Genomic DNA, 20,011 nt, shown 5'->3' on the forward strand with positions numbered 1-20,011 from the left:
TAAAGTCCCTCATCCCTCTACTGAATTTGGAAAGTTGGATATCAGATATTTTGCACCTTACAGTTGTAAAGGAACACTCTTCAAAAAATCTTAAACTTGACAGATCACTTTCAATAGCTGAGTTTAAACATGTAATTCGTGACTCCGTGACTAAAGTATGCGCCTGCTTTTAACCTCTGCTCTGCTTTTTAATCAGCCTACTGTTACACTGCCGTGTCATTCCCCATTTTATGTATGTAACTCATGTGTCTACTGTCTTGCGTAACTTTGCTTTATGTCAGGTCCCCTTGCAAAAGAGATTTCGATTGCAACGGGATTTTCCTTGTTAAATAAAGGTTAAATAAAAAATAAAACAAAAATGCCGAAAGGTAATGCACTCAGAATTAGCCTACGTTACAAAGATCTGCGCGTGCAGTCACTCAGGCTGTAAATACTCACCAAGTGACATTTTGGACACACCCTCTGGTTAACTAGCAACGCGAAGAGCTACATTAGGCTGTTTTATTATGCATGCCCGGACGTGCATGCACTTCTAAATGTTTAATTCTCCCCTAATTCCGTCACATTAAGATGGAACAATGTAGGTTTGTCAACGGTACGATAATGTTTCTATTCGTAGTCATTGACTTGATTAATTTCAGACAAGGTGGCTACCTCATACCAAGCTAAAAAGGATATCATGTTTGGTTTCCGACTTCTCGAGCTTCGAATGGCTTTCACACGCCCCTGACTTGAGGCGTCGTTTCTTAGCAACCGTACGCGGACGGGGAGACCAGAGCAGGAGACATCATTGTGGTTATTTATTTGTTTATTTGTTTTTATTTTTTAACTTTATTTTCGCTTTCAGTTAAATTGACGATCTATCAAAAATATTGCGTTAAAGCTAGAAATGGAAATATCGCAGGCTAAAACAAAACCAACCTCAACACTGTCAGTTTTTAGTTACATCCCACCAAGAAGAACTGATCCAAAGGAGCTGACGTACTTCAATTGTGACTCAAAGGTAAAAACAATTTCCATGTTCGGCTACTAGATAGTACTAACAATACGACTACTAGACTTCTATCCCTACTAGCCTAATAATAATAATAATAATAACAACAACAACAATAATAATGTTAATAATAATAACAACAACAACATCAACCACATCAACAACAGCACATGCATACAGTACAGTACATACTGTACATACATACATACAGTACAGTACATACTGTACATGCATACATACATACATACATACATAGATTTCCTGCAAAGCACATTCTCAGTGAAAACTATTTTAAGCAAGTTAATGGCCTATTGTCTGACCGTCTGCCTCTACATTGATCAGATGGCACACTATTTAAACCATTGGATCAACATTAGTCATCGCTTATTTGTTGTGATTCTGAAAGTAATGTCATTGCTCATAATCTAAGGCTCGGGAGATGTTCATGTACGACTGCATACTCCGGCGTTCCGAGGGCTACGATAATAAGCTGCACAGGGATGACAGAGAACATGCCAATGGCAGGGGACTGGAAATCCACGGGGAGGTAGCTACAACGCTTTTATCTCTATACTGTCTGCACTTTAATGAGTGGGACTGTTCACTTCATCTTCCTCAGTGCTGAAATACCCACAGACATCATCCACTCCATTGATGTGATTTACCGGGTGGCATAAACAGCTAAAACAAGTGGATAATGCTTCAAAACCTTTTTATGCAAAAATGAATGATGAATTAACATATTTTTTTAAGCCTTTATTTGATTTTTAATTTTTTATTGTGGAACAATGGGAGATGGAGTGGTGCCCAGCACTGAAAACTGAAGTGACTTTCAGAATGTTCTAGCTCCAGTGCTAACAGGCTTCATCTCTGGGGTTGTGGATCAGCTTTCCGGAGTTGTATGATGTGTATTTTATTATCATTTCCTCAGCATAAATCAGCTGTATAAATGGGAGTCAGATTTGATCCTATCGTACAGTGTGATATACCTATGGCTCATGGAGGTGGATTTATGTCACATGAGTTAACTGGATGAGCCAGTTCTCCCGCTGGACAGAATCAATACTGTCTGAATACAATTACAATACAATTTAAAGATATTTAGTGTGACTCTGAGGAGGATTGAACAAAGCCCACATCTAGGTATAGGCTAAAAATAGCAACATTGCACCCTCCCCTGCATATGCATATGTGTGTATATGTGTACACTGAAAATGAGTCCTTTTAACGTCATTGTAGCGCACTCTCCAAGTGATGCATTGAGAAATGACTCTCTCTCTCTCTCACACACACACACACACACACGCACACATATATATGTTTGTGTGTGTGTGTATGCAGCCATTGTGCTGTGGCAGTTTCAACAGTTTCAAATGATCAGGCAGAGAGGCCCCAAATGCCCATGAGAAATTATGCTTGCCCACTCGCCCTAGTTCATGTTTTGGGCGAATCCAATTTGAAGCTCACTAGTCTATCAGGCCAAGTGATCAATCTACATTAAAAAGTAGGCAGGGGCTGGGTTAAGGTAATTGAATGACACCTGCCTAATCCAATCCCTAGCCACAAAACAAGTTTCCACGGCAACATAAATCCCCTCGCTATTTCAGAAAATCACTCAACTGGAAACTTTTTATTTCCAAGGACAGCTCCGCCCTAAGTGCTTGGGCAGCTCCATGCACGTTCAAATTTTCTGAAGTGATACTGTATATCTTATAGGCCCGGGCTTCGGATGTGTTAGAACCTATGTTAAAATGTTATGTTTGGCATTTCTTAATTACATTTCTAAATTATCTTTGTTTATGTTTTTATTTCTAGAGCCGTGTTTAATTTCGTAAAACTTGTTTTATATTAATAAAAAGATTTTACCTGTTCTTCAGAACAACTGTCATGCCTCCCTTGCCTTTCCCAAAAGCTATAGAAACAAGTAGCCTGCACACAATGGACAGTTAATATTTGTTTTTTGAAACAGCTTTTCAAAATTGTGGTTGTGAATGTTTGAAAGAACAAACACTAAGCTCTAAGCTTTTGTGAATTGTCAGTTGTCAGGCTCCCAATTCACTGGCATTCATTTTCAGGACATTGTCAAAATGAATAGTTTTAAAACACAACTACGGAGGATAATACATCAATGTAATGTATTTTCTACCTGAATTATGAGCTAATAAGCTGTTTTCAGGTTTAGGTTAGCTATAAATAGGGGACCTATTTTCAGATAGGCTACCATGTAGAAATAAGAGCTATAGTTTGATTTGTTTTTATTTATCATGCACAAGGATACATTACTTTGTTAAAATCACAAAAAAAAAAAAAAATTTTTAGAGCTATAGACTTTTTGATGCGCTATTTTATATCAATCTATTATCCTCCCTAGTTAGTTTGTGCTTTAAAATGACTAATTTCAGCCAAGTACTAAAAGTGAATGGGAGTGAACTGCGAGTCTGACAACCGGAAGGAATGGCAATTCTGTTAATGGTCAGCAGGAACAACTTCTTGATAGTATTCATACTATGCAAGTAAAATCGGGTAGGCTGCACAAAATGACTTATGCTATACCATAGTTATATATCCCTTTAAGCTTCTAGTGGTGCTGAAATTCCAGTGTTGTGTAGGCCTATAGGCAAGTGGCCTGTGGGGCAGCGGTGAAAGGAGAGGAGGGGGCCTCATGATAGAATTTTAAAATGGGCCCCCATGGGCCACCGAGCATCCCTGTATATATGACACCATGCCCCAGTGTAGATGACAGCAAGCTTCATCTCTTTTTCAGGAGCTATCGAGACCCATACCCATTCTGTCATCTTCAGAATATGGGAGGCGTCCACCACCACTGATATACCAGCCAGATCGGCAGTTTGTCCGTGTTGCACACGTGCGCTCGGAATTCTTCCGGAAAAATGGAATTACACAGAATGTCGCAGAGGGGTATGGATCTGTCTCTCCTGTCTGAGACTTGTGTGAGAAACTTCTGCTGATATTTGCTCATGCACACACACACGCACACGCACACGCACACACACACACGCCACACACACATACACACACACACACACGCACACACGCACACACACACACACACATGCACACACGCACACATGCACACACACTCACACGCCACACACAGTCATACACACACACACACACGCACACGCACACATGCACACACGCACCCAGACACTGCACACACACACTTTCTCTGAATACAATCATTAACATAATTATGTAAAGTTATATCAGTCTTCCATTACATATATAGCTGTTGTTGACGTTAAAGGCGGGTTTGCGAATTTAATTTACTTCTTTTTTGCTTGCAGTGTTCGCTGCTCACTTCCATTAAACCTAATTGGAGTGTGGCTTAGAGAGGTTTTCCTTTATGTAAATTTTTTTCTCAGTGTGTTTGTTGGTTTGTTTTGCCTAGAGCAATCCTCTAATACACTGAGTTTTGATTTGATTACCATAGCTTAAAGTGATGTTTTGAGTTCAGTGTTTATCACATTTCTTGTAATTGCAGAAATACTGGAAAATAGCTCTGAGAAACAAATATACAATGGGGGAAAACAATATGCCTGTCCGATTGTCACATGTGAATGCAAGAACTATGTAAGACCATTATGTTTTTCATTTTTACAGTAGATGTTGGTAGTGTTGTTGTTTGGTGGAGCTGCTATTGAATTTGGCCTCAGGGCATCATTATTTTTAGGTTAACATATGCAAGATCTTATATATTAAAAAACAAAATAAGTAATGAAATATATCCATACATATGTGTCCTTCTCATATTTTATTCTGGTACTTGCTTATAAAGTTATAATCATATTATTGAGTTTACCATCTATTTCCACATTCTTTATGGCAATACCTGATATCTATAACTTTATTCTTAGTTAATCTATCAAGCCCATCCATTCCACAGCAGGCAATGCATTTTATATCTCAAGAAGGCAAGGAATGTCATATGTACAAACTTTTAATGAATAGGCTTTACAAAACAATGTCATTAAAACATCAAAACACTTTTTGTTTATTCGTTTTCTTACAAAACTGCTCCTAATGTATCTAAATACCTGTAGCACACAACCCAGTTCGTGAGATGGAGACAGCGAGCATTCGCTTGGCACGTGGTGAGCCTATGCCACCAAAGATTTCGATCATCTACGGACAAGGCGGAGCTATTGTACAAGAGGTCCACTCGTTTCCCGTGACGTGATTTCGCTTGCAGGAGCCATGTACGAGGGTCTAAAGGTCCACTGGTTCTCTGTACCTGCAGTAGCGGGTCAGGGCATGTACTTCCACCTCCATCGAAGGCCACCGGGCATCTCCTTTGTGAAGGTCAAGAGACAAAGTTAGAAGCCCACTTCACAACGTAGAATGTTTGCAGGGAAGTAGAGGGTGAAGGATCGACTGGTTCTTTGAACCTGCAGTTAGGACGGAGGAGCACTGGTAATGACTGGGCTCTCCACCGAAAGCCAGCATCCCTGGCACAGGTTTCTTGGAAGGTCTTCACGAATGCAGAATACAGGTATAGGAACAATATCATAAAAAAATGTTTCAGTTCTGAGTGAGAGGTGAATAATGCACTGAGAATTATTTTAGAATTCCCATGCTTTCCTTTTTCTTAAAATGACTATGTTGCATGTTGAACTAGCCTTCTTCTGGTGTAGTTCATACCATGAACATCTTGAATTAAGAAGAGAATATGGGGATGTTTTTTAAGTTTTGACAATAACATATTTAATAATAACATACATGAGGAAAACATGTTAAAATGAGCCTCTACAAAATGTAAACTATCTGTTTTATCTATAAAATATGAAATGCAGGTAATCTCTTCTCCTAAAAGCAATCTGTTTGAAGTATTAAGAGCTGGAGAGATGTGTGAAAACATTTTCATCCACTGAGGTTTTCTGAACAAACACTAGTACATGACCTACAAACACATCAGTTTTAATTAACTGTTGATGTTTTCAATAAAAATAAAATCACAGAGTAAAGGTGGTCTCTGTTGCGAGAGCCAATCGGAATGGAGATCACCTGTATTTTCCCAAGTACCCCGGTGCTGTCCATCCGGCTGGCCACGTTCACGGTGTTCCCCCAAATGTCGTACTGGGGCTTCTGCGCTCCAATGACCCCGGCGATGACGGGGCCGTGGTTGATGCCTGACGGCAGAGCGAGCAGGTGTCCTGGTAAGGGCCCAACTTCAAACCAACTTTATTTGTGTTCAAATAGAGATGTAATCACACGGCACAACAAAGCCATAAGGACTGGATCTGTTTCAGTTGTGTCTGTTGCAGATGGCTGCCAGCCAGTTGGAACATCTTGCACCACAGGCTGGCGAAAAATTAATTAGTTCAGTTGGATTTAGCGTCTTCAAGGACCCAAATCTTACTCTGTTCCAGTACACCCAGAGCACATTTTGAGACTCCTTTATGAAGATGGATGTCTTTTTTTTCTGACTACAAGTAAAATGTACCTACCGACTCTGAGTTTGAAGTCATTGAAGGAATGTTTGTTGATGACGTCGAGTTTTCCCACCAGTGCAAAGGCAAACTCCACCATGGTGCCGATGTGCATGTACTGTCTGTCATGTTCCTGGACGCAAAAACAAATATTGATATAGAATAATTTCATACTTGAGAAATGATGGCTGAACAAAAAAAGTATATAGGAAAGCATGTCATAGATGTCTTGACAAAACCAAGCTCGTCAGTTCATATTCCTTGCAAAAAAATGTACAGCATGTTTTTCAATCAATAGATAATTTATAATACATGCATTTATTCATGTAAACAATGCAAGATGCACTTACATTTTAGATAACAGTGAGTCATGTCTGAAGGACATTGAGATTATCCTACTCAGCTATTCCAGGGAGTTTGCCTTTTCTGTTTGTATTGGCTCATACGCTACTCCAGTAACCAAGACAAATCGACAACACCAAGTCTTACTGAGATGTTCTCTCTTTTACATATGAAACTGAAACTGTAGGTCCATGCCCCTGTGCCCCTGTGTGTGCACCTGTCTAATGGGCGGTCTCTGTCTGAGTGTCTGTCGGTTGTTTTGTTACCTGTGTGTACTCTGGCCCAGGGGACGCGTTCAGGCCCGTGGCGGCCATATAAGTACTGCCGATAGTCTTGATCTTCTCTACGCCGCTGAACTTGGGCTTGGACAGCAACTGTCAGAGGGCCAGATGAGGGATGAGTCAACATTCCACCCCCCCCCCCCCCAGAAAAAAGAACACAACTGGGGTTCGCGCAGATTGATAATCACTAATGTTTTACTCATATTTGTTACTCATTGCAAATCTGTCACAATTGCTGTCTGCTTTATGGATTTGGACACTAAAAAAGTATGCGAATGCTAGAAGTGCGTGGATAATTTCACTGGTTTTAAAACTTTTGATTAATAGATAATTGACAGTTTGATTTGTTTCCTCCTTTGTAAATAAGGACTGATGAGAATTTGAAATATGTTGACGCTTTAACCTCCAGTGATTTGCCTCACAGTGTGTGAAGCATAAACAAATAGTAGCTACCTCATCAAAATCTGCAATGATCTCATTGAGCAGTCTCAGGCATTCCAAGCCCTCTTTGTTGACGTCTGATTCGGTGTAGAACTCTTTGAAGTCTGGAATTGAGGCAAACATGACGCAGACCAGGTCATACGACTGGTGGTACAAATCCTGTTGGAAAACACATAGGAACAGGTCATTGGATGATGCCGATATTTATCAGTGACTTGAAAGCCAAGAGGTGTGGAAACAGGAAGAGAGAGAGAGAGACACACACACACACACACACACCTCATTCTTCCAGTTACGCGCCAAGAAGTGCTCCGCAACATGGGCTGGAAGAACGTTCTCTAGCAGGACACGGTTGAGGTTCTCCATGGTCTCGATCTCCTCGCATTCCTTCTTGAACTTGTTCCTCCACAGGAAATCTAACCTACAGTAATATTCATTCTGTTACAAGAGGACACAGAGGTAAAGAGACAGTACACATCTGATCACTAGCTGTGTGAAGTACAGAAAGAAGTCAAAGAACAGCTGTTAACCCCAGACCCTCCCCACCCACCTGCCACAAAAACACACGCCCACACACACTCAACTCCTCACTGCAGACAGAAAACACACATCGACTGCACATTCACACAGTGGCAAGCATTGTGGTTCATGTACATTCCAAAACAAAGTAATAAACAAATAATAAACCAGTGGAAGAATGCATGTAAATTTATTTAAGTAATAACAATCTGGGAAAAGGAAGTTGTTTTAGTAGAGAATATTAATGAGCACAAGCACCCCTGCTGGACCTCCCCGGTCTAACTTTGGTCAATTTAGCCTTGAGTAAATCTCCAGCTCATTTAATTAAAAAACACATAAAACTGATTTTTTAATACAACACTTTCCAGGTTAGTAAGCCTTGTGATGACTATTTTTTCATTTCATTTTTTTGTCCATCCAGCCATCCATTATCTATACCCGCTTATCCTGGTCAGGGTGGTGGGGGTGCTGGAGCCTATCCCAGCGTGCATTGGGCAAGAGGCAGGATTACACCCTGGACAGGTCGCCAATCTAACACAGGGCTTCATTTTTAAAATTTTTATTTAATTTAATTTAAAATAAACACTTAAATCTCTGGGAATTGCAGATAGCCAAGTTAAGACCGGCTACTACAATATGAAAGACTTTCCAATAGAAAGCACAGGCTTCAGCTGTTGGAGATGAGCTTTGTGTTATGGGGTACTGCACAAGCACTTGCGTAAATTAAACCTTCCTAGGAACTAGAAGACTAAATATAAGGAGCTGTGAAATTAATTTGGTATTTTAAGTCCTCCTGTCCTGGAACACCTGTGCATATGCTGGTTATTGTTTCATTAATTTTCCCAGGGTCAATATTTCTGTAAACTACTGTTTCAGTTCTGGTTCCCTGCTCCATCTGATCACAATAAATTAATAAATAAAAATAAACATTTTAAGAAATCAGGAAATATAGATGTGCAGTCTGCAGCTAAACTTCACTGTTTTATTCAGGAAAATAAAATGTTAGACTAATTAAATGATTAAATGCGGAAGTTGACATGAAAACAGATTAGCTTTCATCGTACACCCCAGAAATGAACAGCTGCCCTGGCAAATGAATCTCGTTTTAATTCAGATATATCTGTATATGTTATTTGTGTTCTGTGCTATCACAGTTATCTGTTTGATAAATGATCCTAGCTGAATTGCACAGCATTACTAGAGGCGAGTACATCATAAAGTAAAAAAACAAAACAAAAAACAAATTATAGTCTTGTTGTAGCAGTGAATAAGGTAGGATAAATAGTACTGTAGACATTTATCTCCACCAGACCTTTCAGCGTTTAACTCAGCAATTACTCTTTGCCTTCCATTTGCGCCTCTGAATCTAATCACAAATCATTTCAGTTACAAGGACTCTTTTCAAATGTAGTTGTATGGCCCAGAGCATATGACCCATTTAAATATTGTGTTCAGACGTTCAATGCTAAGGATGGGTGCATTGGAGAGATAAAAAGAGATAACGAAACAAAACTCCAGTTTAATGAAAGGCGTAACTACACAAAATGGCAGCCCCATACATGTGAGTGCCGGAGACTGCATTCTGTGCCCCAAATGCTTGACCGTGTTTCCACCGCTCTTTAATTCTGGTGCAGAATTAGGGTCGACCCACATTTTTATTTTCGAGCCTCTCGGTTGTCCCCAAAATGAAACTCCCACTTCTATAAATCATACAGGCACAGCCTATGGAGAATAGCCTGTGTGACAAGTCCTCCAGGTGGGTCCCAGATTTGGAGCTTACAAATGGGCCCTCGGTCTCCAAGGAGATCCATCTCCCACATACGTCTGTCTGCGTAAGGGACTGATTGATGATACCCCATGGCAGGGTAATGTAAGCTTTAACAATATTTTTCCACCGCTTTTATATTGCTTCTCATCCGCCCCTCAACCTAATAATAGTTCTTTTTTTTTGCCAAATTGTGGGGCCGCTTTAGCATTTTGAGAGATACATTTTTAATCTATTCCCAATTATTTCTGAAGATACGGTGTCCAAGGAAACGGATGCGACATGCTTAGGAGACAAGTGAAGTCAATATACCGTTAAGTGCAGTTGTAATGGTGAAATAATACTGACTGAAGCTGCAGTAAGGATATTGTGAAAATGACTATGAAATAAAAATGGCGGTGAGATACTTATCTTGATGGGTTTTTCATCAGACGATGAAATATGGAATGGAGATGGTATCATTTATTAACCAAAAAGACCCCTGTGAAATTGTGTTATACTTTTAAAACAGACAGGGACTTATAGGTCTGCAAAAACCAGACTTCCAGGGGAAATGGGATGGGTTTGCTGCTTTTGCTGGATCTTTTCAGCTTGAAATCAAGTCAAATTCAAATAAATATTGGATGATGCAATTTTAGAAACTGCTCATCGCAAAGAGGCACTCACCTGTCTAGCCAAAACAAGCAGAGTGATGAAAAATATGAATAGAGAGACAGAGCCCATCGTCTTCAGGTCTTTCAGAACTCCTGGTCTAGAATAGAATGAAGAAAAAGAAGAAGAAGAAGAGAGAGAGAGAGAGAGAGTAAGAAAAAGAGAGATATAGCAAGAGAAACAGACAGAGAAAGACAGAGGGAGAGACAAAGAGAGGGAGAATAGATTTACAGAATTCTCAAACGACAGACAGCCCAATGCTCCCTCCAACTGTCATTCACTATTGAATGTCACTTCTGCTTTATCACAGCCACCCAGCTCCCTCACCTCATTCACACAGCACCAATCAGGAGACTGCAATTAAAGCCCCAAAAGTCCCCAGAGCAGAACCATATGAAAGGGCTATACAAAACTGTCTAACTAGTGTGAAATGGGGAGATTGAACCACTGCGAATAAGTAATTTCTGAATTTCTTTCATTTTAAAAGGGACGCAGAAATCAGTCAGGGTCTTGGTGTCGAGTCTTTGTGAAGGATGTGAAGGTGTGATACATAGTTATAGTATAGGAATTTTGCTGAATTTAAATATCATTTACCAAAGATGTTTAATATTTTCAACCACCATGCATTTGATTTCAGAAACACATTTCATGTTACTGTTGCCCAGAAAAATAAATCCAGTCTGGGACCTGAGTGGAAAGTGTGTGCAGACCGAAGCAGGCCGCCTCTACTGGGGGACAGAGGAAATGACCTCTGGGGTCCCCGCTGAGGCCCACAAGCCCCGGATATGTCAGGCAGCAGTCTGGTGGCCTAATGAGGGCTGGCAAGACAGCAGGTGTGCCTGCGCCGAAAAGAACACCAAGCGGGTCTCAGAAGGGCCCGTCTGGCAGAGCCGGCCCTCTCCCGCCACTCAGCGCCGTGCTGGGCCGCCACGCCCCGTCTGGCCCCGCCGCCATAATTCAGAACCTCTGACGGGCCAATCAATTAGGGCCCGGGGCTCAGGCCTGCGATAATAAGACAGAGGGAGCCCTGGGGCCGACGCAAAAGCACAGGGGCACGGTTCTCACCCCCTCGACAGCTCGCACCGGCCACGAGAACGGCTCGGAACGTTCCGGAACGCAGAAGTTTGGGCGGCTAGGCGGGGGGAGAGGGGAGGAGGCACGAGGGACGCGGATGGCCGTTTTCCTCGGGCGCTCTTTGAAGCCGATCTGATTTGCTATTTTTGGAGCTTTGTGGGATTTTCATTTTCAGACAAATTGGAGTCTCCTTGCACCTCTGGCGGCCCCGCGATGGAATCAAAGTGCTGTGCGCGTGCGGCAGCTACTGCCACAGTGATGGGAAAGGGATTAATCACAGTCTTTCATCTTGTGTAATGGGAGGACCATTGGGGGCGAGCCTGTAAAGTATAAAGACACACTGGAACGTTTATTTGCATTTGCTCTGCCTTTCTTGTTCTCTGGCTGCTCATACAGTATGTGTGATACATAAATTATAGTTTTTAAAAAATGGGTCTAAACCGACAGGCATTCGAGAAGTTCTGAATTCTTACAGAGGGGGACGAAGTTGAACGAAAGAAAAGACGTCTGGACAAACCTCAACGGTGTCCATGGAGACGGGTTTTGACGGCATTATCAAGCAAGACAGGGATTAAAGCCAAATGCCACGATCTAATCCTTTCAAAGGATATGGCAAGTGTGTCTCATAGTAAGGAAATCACTTCTACAAAGATTAATACCACAGTTAGGCTTCGGGAAAGAGGAGTTTTTCTCCATCACATAGTGTGATAGGCAGTGGAAACTTTCCTTTGTGATGCATGGATAGAGGAAGGACAAGGCAGGGCTCCCACCTGTCCAGACTCTGGCTTTTGTAGAGGAACCTGCTGTACTCGTCCAGCACGGGGGCGTGAGTCTGGAGGATGATGGTGTTGTAGCCCGCCACAGCGGCCAGCATGATCACCATCTTCAGCTCGTAGTTAATCCTCAGGAACACTGAGCACGAGACAAGGCCCAGAATGCAACTGTATATAAAATACTGAGAGAGAGAAAAGAAATGAACAGTTTAACATAGTCCTCATTTGATCAGTTTTAGAGAACTGATGGTATATAATTTAATTATTTATTTGGTTTTCTTTATTGTATCTTGTGTTGCTTTGGCAAAAATGGTTTATTTCCATTCATGCCATTAAAGCCATTTAAATCTGAATCTGAGAGAGATAGAGAGAGAGAATAAAGATTTACAGATGAGTAGAGATGAGTGATGGGAAGTGATGTTGACAGAGGAGGAGGTGGGGTTGGGAGCGGGGCAGCTATATTAAAAGCGCCTTACGTCAGTGTCTCAAATAATATTTTGCACAGGCATTTTTCAGACTTCTCTGGAGGCACACATTCAGCAATAAATTAAATATTAAATAAATAGTTACAAATAAACAGTACTTAATGAACTTATAATTTGCTTTTGCCTCAGTGCACACTTTTAGAAGGAAGCCATTTGGAAGATTAAATTCGACAGAATTTTTATTTATTTATTTATTTATTATTTTTTACAGAACAGCATTGCAATTTCATTAGTCACTAGGGGTGGTGACACTGAAGTATCTTGTGGAAACCAGGACTGAAGCTGGAGAAACTTAATCCCAGCCCCCCCCCTGTGGTAAAAAGCTAACTGCCACACCACTGTCAGCTAATGGCATTTCCCAGACAGGGACTAGTAATGTCTAGACTATCGGACCCTGCCTGTGCTCACTGTGAGGAGCTTTAACAGATGAGCCACACGGGAGGAGACTCTTCACAATCATTTTCATTAAATTTTGGTTCTCCATTTAATTCTCATCATGGCTTTTACTGTGGAATACATTTTTGACTTTTCAAAAAGAAATTGGGCATTTCAAAAAGGAATATACCACAAAAGAGTCCTAAACATTTTCTTTTATACGTAAATAGTATAGTCTGTAATAGTCTGTCTGTAATAATAGTATTTGAAATGTTCGGTGAAATTCTGTTTTCAAAGATCAAATATGCAATTCTATCAATGATGCCATTTCAATATATGCAGAAAATATGCATTGTCCATCTTAAATTTAATTTAAATGGCAGTATGTTCAGGTGTTCATGTTTCAGATCAAATGGCACTCAGGACCTCCAAATGACATCCTAAAACACAAAGTGGCACCAAACATGTTTTCACGTTTTGTTATTCCGTTAAACAAAAATTTAATTACTTGTCGTATTACTCTCAAGGAGATTGGACCAAATGAAAATGTGAGCACGCTAGTTTCAGAGGTCTTTTGCCACTGAAGTGGATAAAGCTCATTAGCAGGGATAGTCGGTAGAAAACATTAACAATGATGATGATGATGATGATGGGCATTTCAATTATAGCTCATTTGGATTTATTTCAGCAACTGACAGTTTTTAATTAATTAATTACTTTATTCATTTATTTTTGTATATCAAATCGTATATGGCAAATATATCAGTGCTTGTTCTGGTTTCATTTTCAGTTTCACTGTTCCATTCCTCTCTACATCTATTCCCTGGTTTCTAGTGTAATCAGCTGAAACAATTCAATTTAGTCACAACTCAGCATGAAAAATGGCATTTATTCAGATTCAACAAATATTCCTTCTGAACATCTATGACATGTTCAACAGATTTTCTCTACTGATGTCAGCATTGTCACTGTTGTGATATACAATCAAATGATGATGAGAGAACAATGTTTATTCAATGACACGGAAAGGATTGAGTTTTTAGTACAAAATGGAGGTATTGAATATCAATATCATATAGAATTATTTTTGTTATGGTCAACACCATCTTAGACTGTGACATCCCAACTTGCAACAACAGAATTATAGAAACATAATACACAGTAAAATGGCCAGTGTTAAATCAACTCTTACAGAGTACATACAGCATGTTAGAACTTGGTCTCATATGTACTCTGTTCAAGTTAAATTACTGGAAATTTTACTGTGTAGATGTGACTCAAGAGGAGATAGAGTACATTTTCAAGTTACAGTAAATTCCAAAAAGAAATAAAAGTGCACAACCCTTGAGGAGCATTAGAACAACAGAGAATGCTTTTAACTTGGCAAGATATTGCTGCAACCATAATGGTCACACATGCTAGCTCCTCTGAAGCGCTTCCCATGATGCAGTACATTGTGATCAACCCTTTCACAGAACATCCAAGAGGCTGTTACTTACAGGAAGGTAGAAAAAATTATTCTCTGGGAATTGCGGACCCTGGGCATTCGAGTAATACGACGTTTCATTGGAGGCGTTCAACGCTGCAGGCATCATTTTGTCTTCTAAGAAAAACTAAAGAAAATTATTTTTTTAAATGCTGTGGATCAAATTATTATTAAAAATAGTTTTGAATAATAACATTGCTTCGCCCAAATGTATTACAAAAGAAAAAAAAAATAGATATTACATTTGCACCATATGTAACATTTGCAGGACCTAGGGAAACAGGAAAGAGAGAATTCCATATGGAGAATATCATCTTTGGCTGAACTGAAATGCAGGACGTTACAGCTAACACAAGACTGTTGGCAACTCTAATTCAAGCAAAAATATAATACGTTCCATGAGTATTCGGACAGTGACACAATTTTAGTTGTTTTGGCTCCGTACTCCAGCACATTGGAGTTGAAATGAGACAATGAATGTGAGGTCAAAATGCAGACTCTTGGCTTTAATTTGTGGGTATTTACATCCATATTATGCAAACTTGTAGGAATTACAGCCCTTTTTATACCCAGTCCCTTCATTTTAGGGGGCCAAAAGTAATTGGACAATTGGCTGCTCAGCTGTTTGTTGTTGCATGATTAGTTAATGCACAAAAATGCTAACAAAAGGTCGAGAGCCGATGAAAGGTTTGGCTTTAGCATTTGGGGGCTGTTGCTCTTGTCTCTCAACACGAGAACCAAAGAAGTGTCAATGCCCAGTAAAGCAGGCCATTTTCTGAGGATGATCAATCTGAATACGTTAATCAGAGACAAAACAGTGGGTGTGTCAAAATTAACTGTTGTGCATTGTTAAGAAGCAAGAATGCACTGGTGAGCTCAACAGTAGCAAACGACCTGGTCGACCTCTGCAGTGGAAGACCAAAGAATACAAGAATTGTGCAGAAAAACAGCTTTTCAACTATCAAATAGATCAGGATATAGACATAGATATCAAAGACTACCATAAAAAGAAGACTACATGAGCATAACCTCAGAGAGTTTACCGGAAGATGCAAACCACTAGTAAGCACAGAAGGACTAACTAGGGTTAGTTAAAAAGTACATTAAAAAACTGCATAATTCTGGAACAACATTTTAAAGACATATACGTATTAACCAGTACCAAAGTGAAGGAAAGAGGAAAGTCTGAAGAAAGAAAGAGACTGCTTATGGTCCATACCATACCACCTCATCTGTGAAACATGGAGGTGGTAGTGTTATGGCTTGGACACGTATGGCTGCCACTGGAACAGGCTCATTTCTCTTTATTATGATGTGACTGCTGACAGCAGCAGTAGGATGAATTCTGCAGTGTACAGAAACATCTTATCTGATCAGTTCCAATCAAATGCCTCCAAACTCATTGGAAGATGCTTCACTTTGCAGCAGGACAATGGCCCCCAAACATATCGCTAAAGCAGCCAAGGAGTTTTTCAGGGCCAAAAAGTGAAATGTTCTTGATTGGCCAAGCCAGTCACCTGACCTGAATCCTGGCAGAGCAGCACCAGGGAATATATCTAATATCTGCTGATTTCTATGGGTCCCATATGTCAAGCAGCCATCAAATGCAAAATATTTGGAACAAAGTACTAAATATGATGACTTTAATTAAGATTATGTTAATTTGTTTATTTACTTTTGGTTCACTACAATTGGTGAACTTTATGTATAAACAGGGCTGTAATTTCTATATGGATCAGCTGATATGGATGGAAATTCCCTCAAATTAAGGTAGCCTGTACTTTAACCTCATATTCTTTGTTTCGTTTTAAATCCAATGTGCCAGAGTATACTGCCATAGTATACAAAATAGAAATAAATAAAATAAACAAAATTGTATCACTGTCCAAATACTTGCAGACTGCACTGTAAGTTAACATTTATTCAACAACATCATTTTACCAGTAATTTTTCTTTGAATATTGTCAGTACATTATCAATCCATGGCTGTAGTTTGAAAGACAAATTTTATAAATTGCTTTGCACTGATTCAGCACAAAACAGAGCATGCACAATCTATCAGTCAGCAGAGACCTCATTGGGGTTCAATGAGCTGGACTGAGGGCATGAGAAAAACAAGATCATAATCTGCCAAATCGATTCATGTCAAGGTCTAAACGTGGAGCTGGCACTCCGGACTCTATCTCATTTTCCAGAAGGTAAAATGTGAGGTCAGGGCAATGGAAATCTCTGTCATTCAATCAAGCGTTCTCTCTCGTCTGTAAAGGCAAACTAATGAGCTCTCTCCCCTTTAGAGGAAAAAAAAAAATATGGGTCTGAATTATTAAACGCCAGCCCTCTCCCTCAGCTGATTTTGTCTGATTCTCTTTGCGCCAGCTCAAATGGCTTACTGGTACGAGTACAACTCGCAATGGCTAAAGCTGGAATCTAAGAGCCTTTTCAGAACGGCATGTTCAACAGACTTCAATAAAAAAAAAATAATGCAATAAGTTATATTGTACTCCATTAGATCCTGCATTTTCAGAAGTGAAGTCAACACGTCCTTTGTGGATGGTTGTGGGTACTTTTTTTTCTTTTTTCTCAAATGAGAAGATGTGCCTGGCAGGCAGGTCAGAGATGAATTCCCCAGCCAGAGAAATGACTTTAATTAGGCTTTGAATAACTATTCTTTGAAACCTCAAGTCACTCACCCTCGGCTGCAGAATCTTAAGTAGCCCCCAAGCCATTTTTTAGAAATGTAAGAGCAGGGCAGGTGCACATTTAAAACGCAGGGGCTGTAGCCTGAGATGGTAAGGGCACAGAACCTGATGGGACCTGGGTGAGGGCAGAATGCTACAAATCAGCGGCGAACCCAGCGGCAGGATACTGGGCCCTAGCAACCGCAGATCTGTGGTTACTCGTGTTCTTTTTGCTGTGTGTATCATCCCTCAGAGAGCTAGCTGTAGCGAGTGCATTGTGTCATCGACATGAACTGTCGGTCTGTCCAGAGACAGTTTTAGCATTATCAAAATGGGTTATCTCTGGTCTGTCACACTGGTAGTTTTGGCTAGTGCTGCACTCCCATTCACGCACGTCTGACTGTTAAGCCTTATTGTTAATGTAAAATGCAAAATATGTGGTGTCTGAATCTCAAAAAAAACTAGCTAGATGGCTGGTTTGCAGAAAAGTATTTATGAGAGATTTTTACTCTCATTTATTCATTAATGACTGACATAAAGATCTCTCAGTCTAAAGACTCAACAGGACAAAACAGCCCTGAAGAAGGCAAAAAGCAACACCTTGGCTGATTACCAAGCAACCCAAGCAGTGATTTCCCAAAGACAATACTGCTGCTGTCCATTGTCCTGAAAGCTTCCCCAGAAGTGGGAAACAGCAGGAAGGTGTGTAGTGGCAGCCACCTTTTTTAAAATGCAACTGCTATAAAATTGTCTCCAAGCCAGATCCAACCATCAGTGATCTGCACCAATCACGTGACTATCTTGGAAACATATCATTAATTCAGAGCTCCTACTCTCTAACTCAGTGCCAAGTACAGAAGGGACAGGCTTCTGTTTTAAAGAATTTGATGTCCTTTGACTCTGCAGGAGAGGGACTGAACAACCATTCTTCCAAGGGTCCTGACCACAGAGCCAGTGAACCAGCACTTACCATATTGAAAACGGCCATTATTAATATCAGTGTAGTGGTTGTCATGGTGAGGGTGAGACGTGGCCAGGGTTTGTTGGCGATGATTCTGGACGAGCTCAAGATCCAGAGCAGGGAACCGGAGGCGGATTTGCTGCATTGCTTAGAAGATAAGAGAGAGAAAAATAAGTCAGCCGGCTATTTTTAATCCCAGCATGACCCCCATAGCTTCAGCCATGACAGCAGACCTGAGATAACCCTAATGGCATTAGTGATAGTACAAGATACACAGGGGCATATTTCCCCGGTTAAATTACAGTTTTCTTCTGCACAGATATGTTTTGTATTGCATCATAACAGGATCACCTCATTCACTTTGACATACATATATATTCATACTAAAATGGTGGTGTTGACAAGACAATGCTTTACAAAGACAACGCACTGCCCACAGCTTAATTCACCATAGGTGGACGGGTTAGGAACATGTCTAATTATTCAACAAAAATATTCAGTTTCTGAGCTCTCTACACCTTCTTAGCATGAGTTGGCTACATATATCGTTCAACCTAAAGAGCTCAGGTGGAAACAGGAACACATGAATACTAATTAGCAAATAGATAAATATTTGTTTGGTTGTGATGTTAGTGACTACTAGGGCGATTAGTTGGACCAATAAATTAAATTCAAAGGTTCTATTAAAAAAAACAGAACAACAATACAGATTCTGAAATGTTTATAATATTTATTGCAAAATTTCTATGAAAAAGTCAAAATTTCATCATTAATGCATTGCCATGAAAAACTATTGGATGCTTACAGTGTGTTACATCCACAAGGGGAAGCAAGCAGGCAAGCACGAAGGCAAAATAAGGTACTGTAGTGATGGACTAGAGGCAGAAACCAGGTAGAGATGAAACAATGCTCATGCTTTATTTAATAGGCAGAGTTCATCATCTGAGCAAAAAAGACTGGTCAAACAGTGGGGAATGCCTGAAGGTAAATCCCTCAACCACAACATTCCACTGACAGCTAGCATGCATATAACATGAAAGGAAGGCATTATGTAAAAAACAACATGGCGGCACCCAGAATCTAGTCACCACTGAAGTCACGGTCATGCTCAGGGAACCAGCTTGAGATCATGTGTGACACGAGAGATTATCTTGCCGGAACTGAGCATTATTTGAATGCCACCAATTCTTAGGTATTTTGTGGCATTCAAATGATGCTCAGTTGGTATTATGGGACCTAATGTGCGCCAAAAAAACATTCCCCACACAATTGAACCACCACCAGCCTGCACTGTTGATGAGGCAGGATGGATCCATGGATTCATGCTGTTTACGCCAAATTCTGACCCTGCCATCTGCATGTCACAGCAGCTATCGAGATTCGTCAGACCAGGTGACGTTTTTCCAATCTTTGATCGTCGAGTTTTGGTGATCACGTGCCCACAGTAGCCTCATCTTCCTGTTTTTAGCTGACAGGAGTGGAACCCAGAGTGGTCTTCTGCTGGTGTACTCCATCTACTTCAAGGTTTCACGTGTTATGTGTTCAGAGATGCCATGTCTGCACACCACTGTTGTAAACAGCAGTTATTTGAGCATTTGTGGCCTTTCTGTTAGCTCGAACAAGTCTGCCCATTCTCCTGTGACTTCTCTAATTAACACGTTTTTTTTTTTTTTGCCACAGAACTGCCTCTCACTGGATATTTTTTTGTTTATCGCACCATTCTCCGAACTGCAGAT

At 40.4% G+C, this 20,011-nt stretch overlaps 2 protein-coding genes across 6 annotated transcripts in view; one reads left to right on the forward strand and one right to left on the reverse strand.

The window, feature by feature from the left end:
- Positions 1 to 460: 460 nt before the first annotated feature.
- cfap90 (cilia and flagella associated protein 90) lies at positions 461 to 4,994 on the forward strand. Its single transcript, XM_064347786.1, has 3 exons — positions 461 to 1,003; positions 1,425 to 1,541; positions 3,759 to 4,994. Exons 1-3 carry the CDS (start codon positions 890 to 892, stop codon positions 3,936 to 3,938), a joined length of 411 nt encoding a protein of 136 aa, XP_064203856.1. The 5' UTR covers positions 461 to 889; the 3' UTR covers positions 3,939 to 4,994.
- A 570-nt stretch (positions 4,995 to 5,564) lies between these two features.
- Positions 5,565 to 20,011, reverse strand: part of adcy2b (adenylate cyclase 2b (brain)) — a 59,228-nt gene continuing 44,781 nt past the window's right edge. For 3 of the 5 annotated variants that reach the window (XM_064347781.1, XM_064347783.1, XM_064347785.1), the window contains 9 exons: positions 18,285 to 18,422; positions 14,650 to 14,763; positions 12,288 to 12,472; positions 10,459 to 10,543; positions 7,788 to 7,946; positions 7,521 to 7,667; positions 7,053 to 7,160; positions 6,463 to 6,577; positions 5,565 to 6,144 (listed from right to left, as the gene is read on the reverse strand). In XM_064347781.1, coding sequence (XP_064203851.1) covers positions 5,933 to 6,144; positions 6,463 to 6,577; positions 7,053 to 7,160; positions 7,521 to 7,667; positions 7,788 to 7,946; positions 10,459 to 10,543; positions 12,288 to 12,472; positions 14,650 to 14,763; positions 18,285 to 18,422 — 1,263 coding nt within the window. In that variant the 3' untranslated portion in view covers positions 5,565 to 5,932. The other 2 variants (XM_064347782.1, XM_064347784.1) reach the window with 2 other exon arrangements.

Source organism: Anguilla rostrata, chromosome 8, assembly GCF_018555375.3.
Source record: "Anguilla rostrata isolate EN2019 chromosome 8, ASM1855537v3, whole genome shotgun sequence".
NCBI classification, from domain to species: Eukaryota; Metazoa; Chordata; class Actinopteri; order Anguilliformes; family Anguillidae; genus Anguilla; species Anguilla rostrata.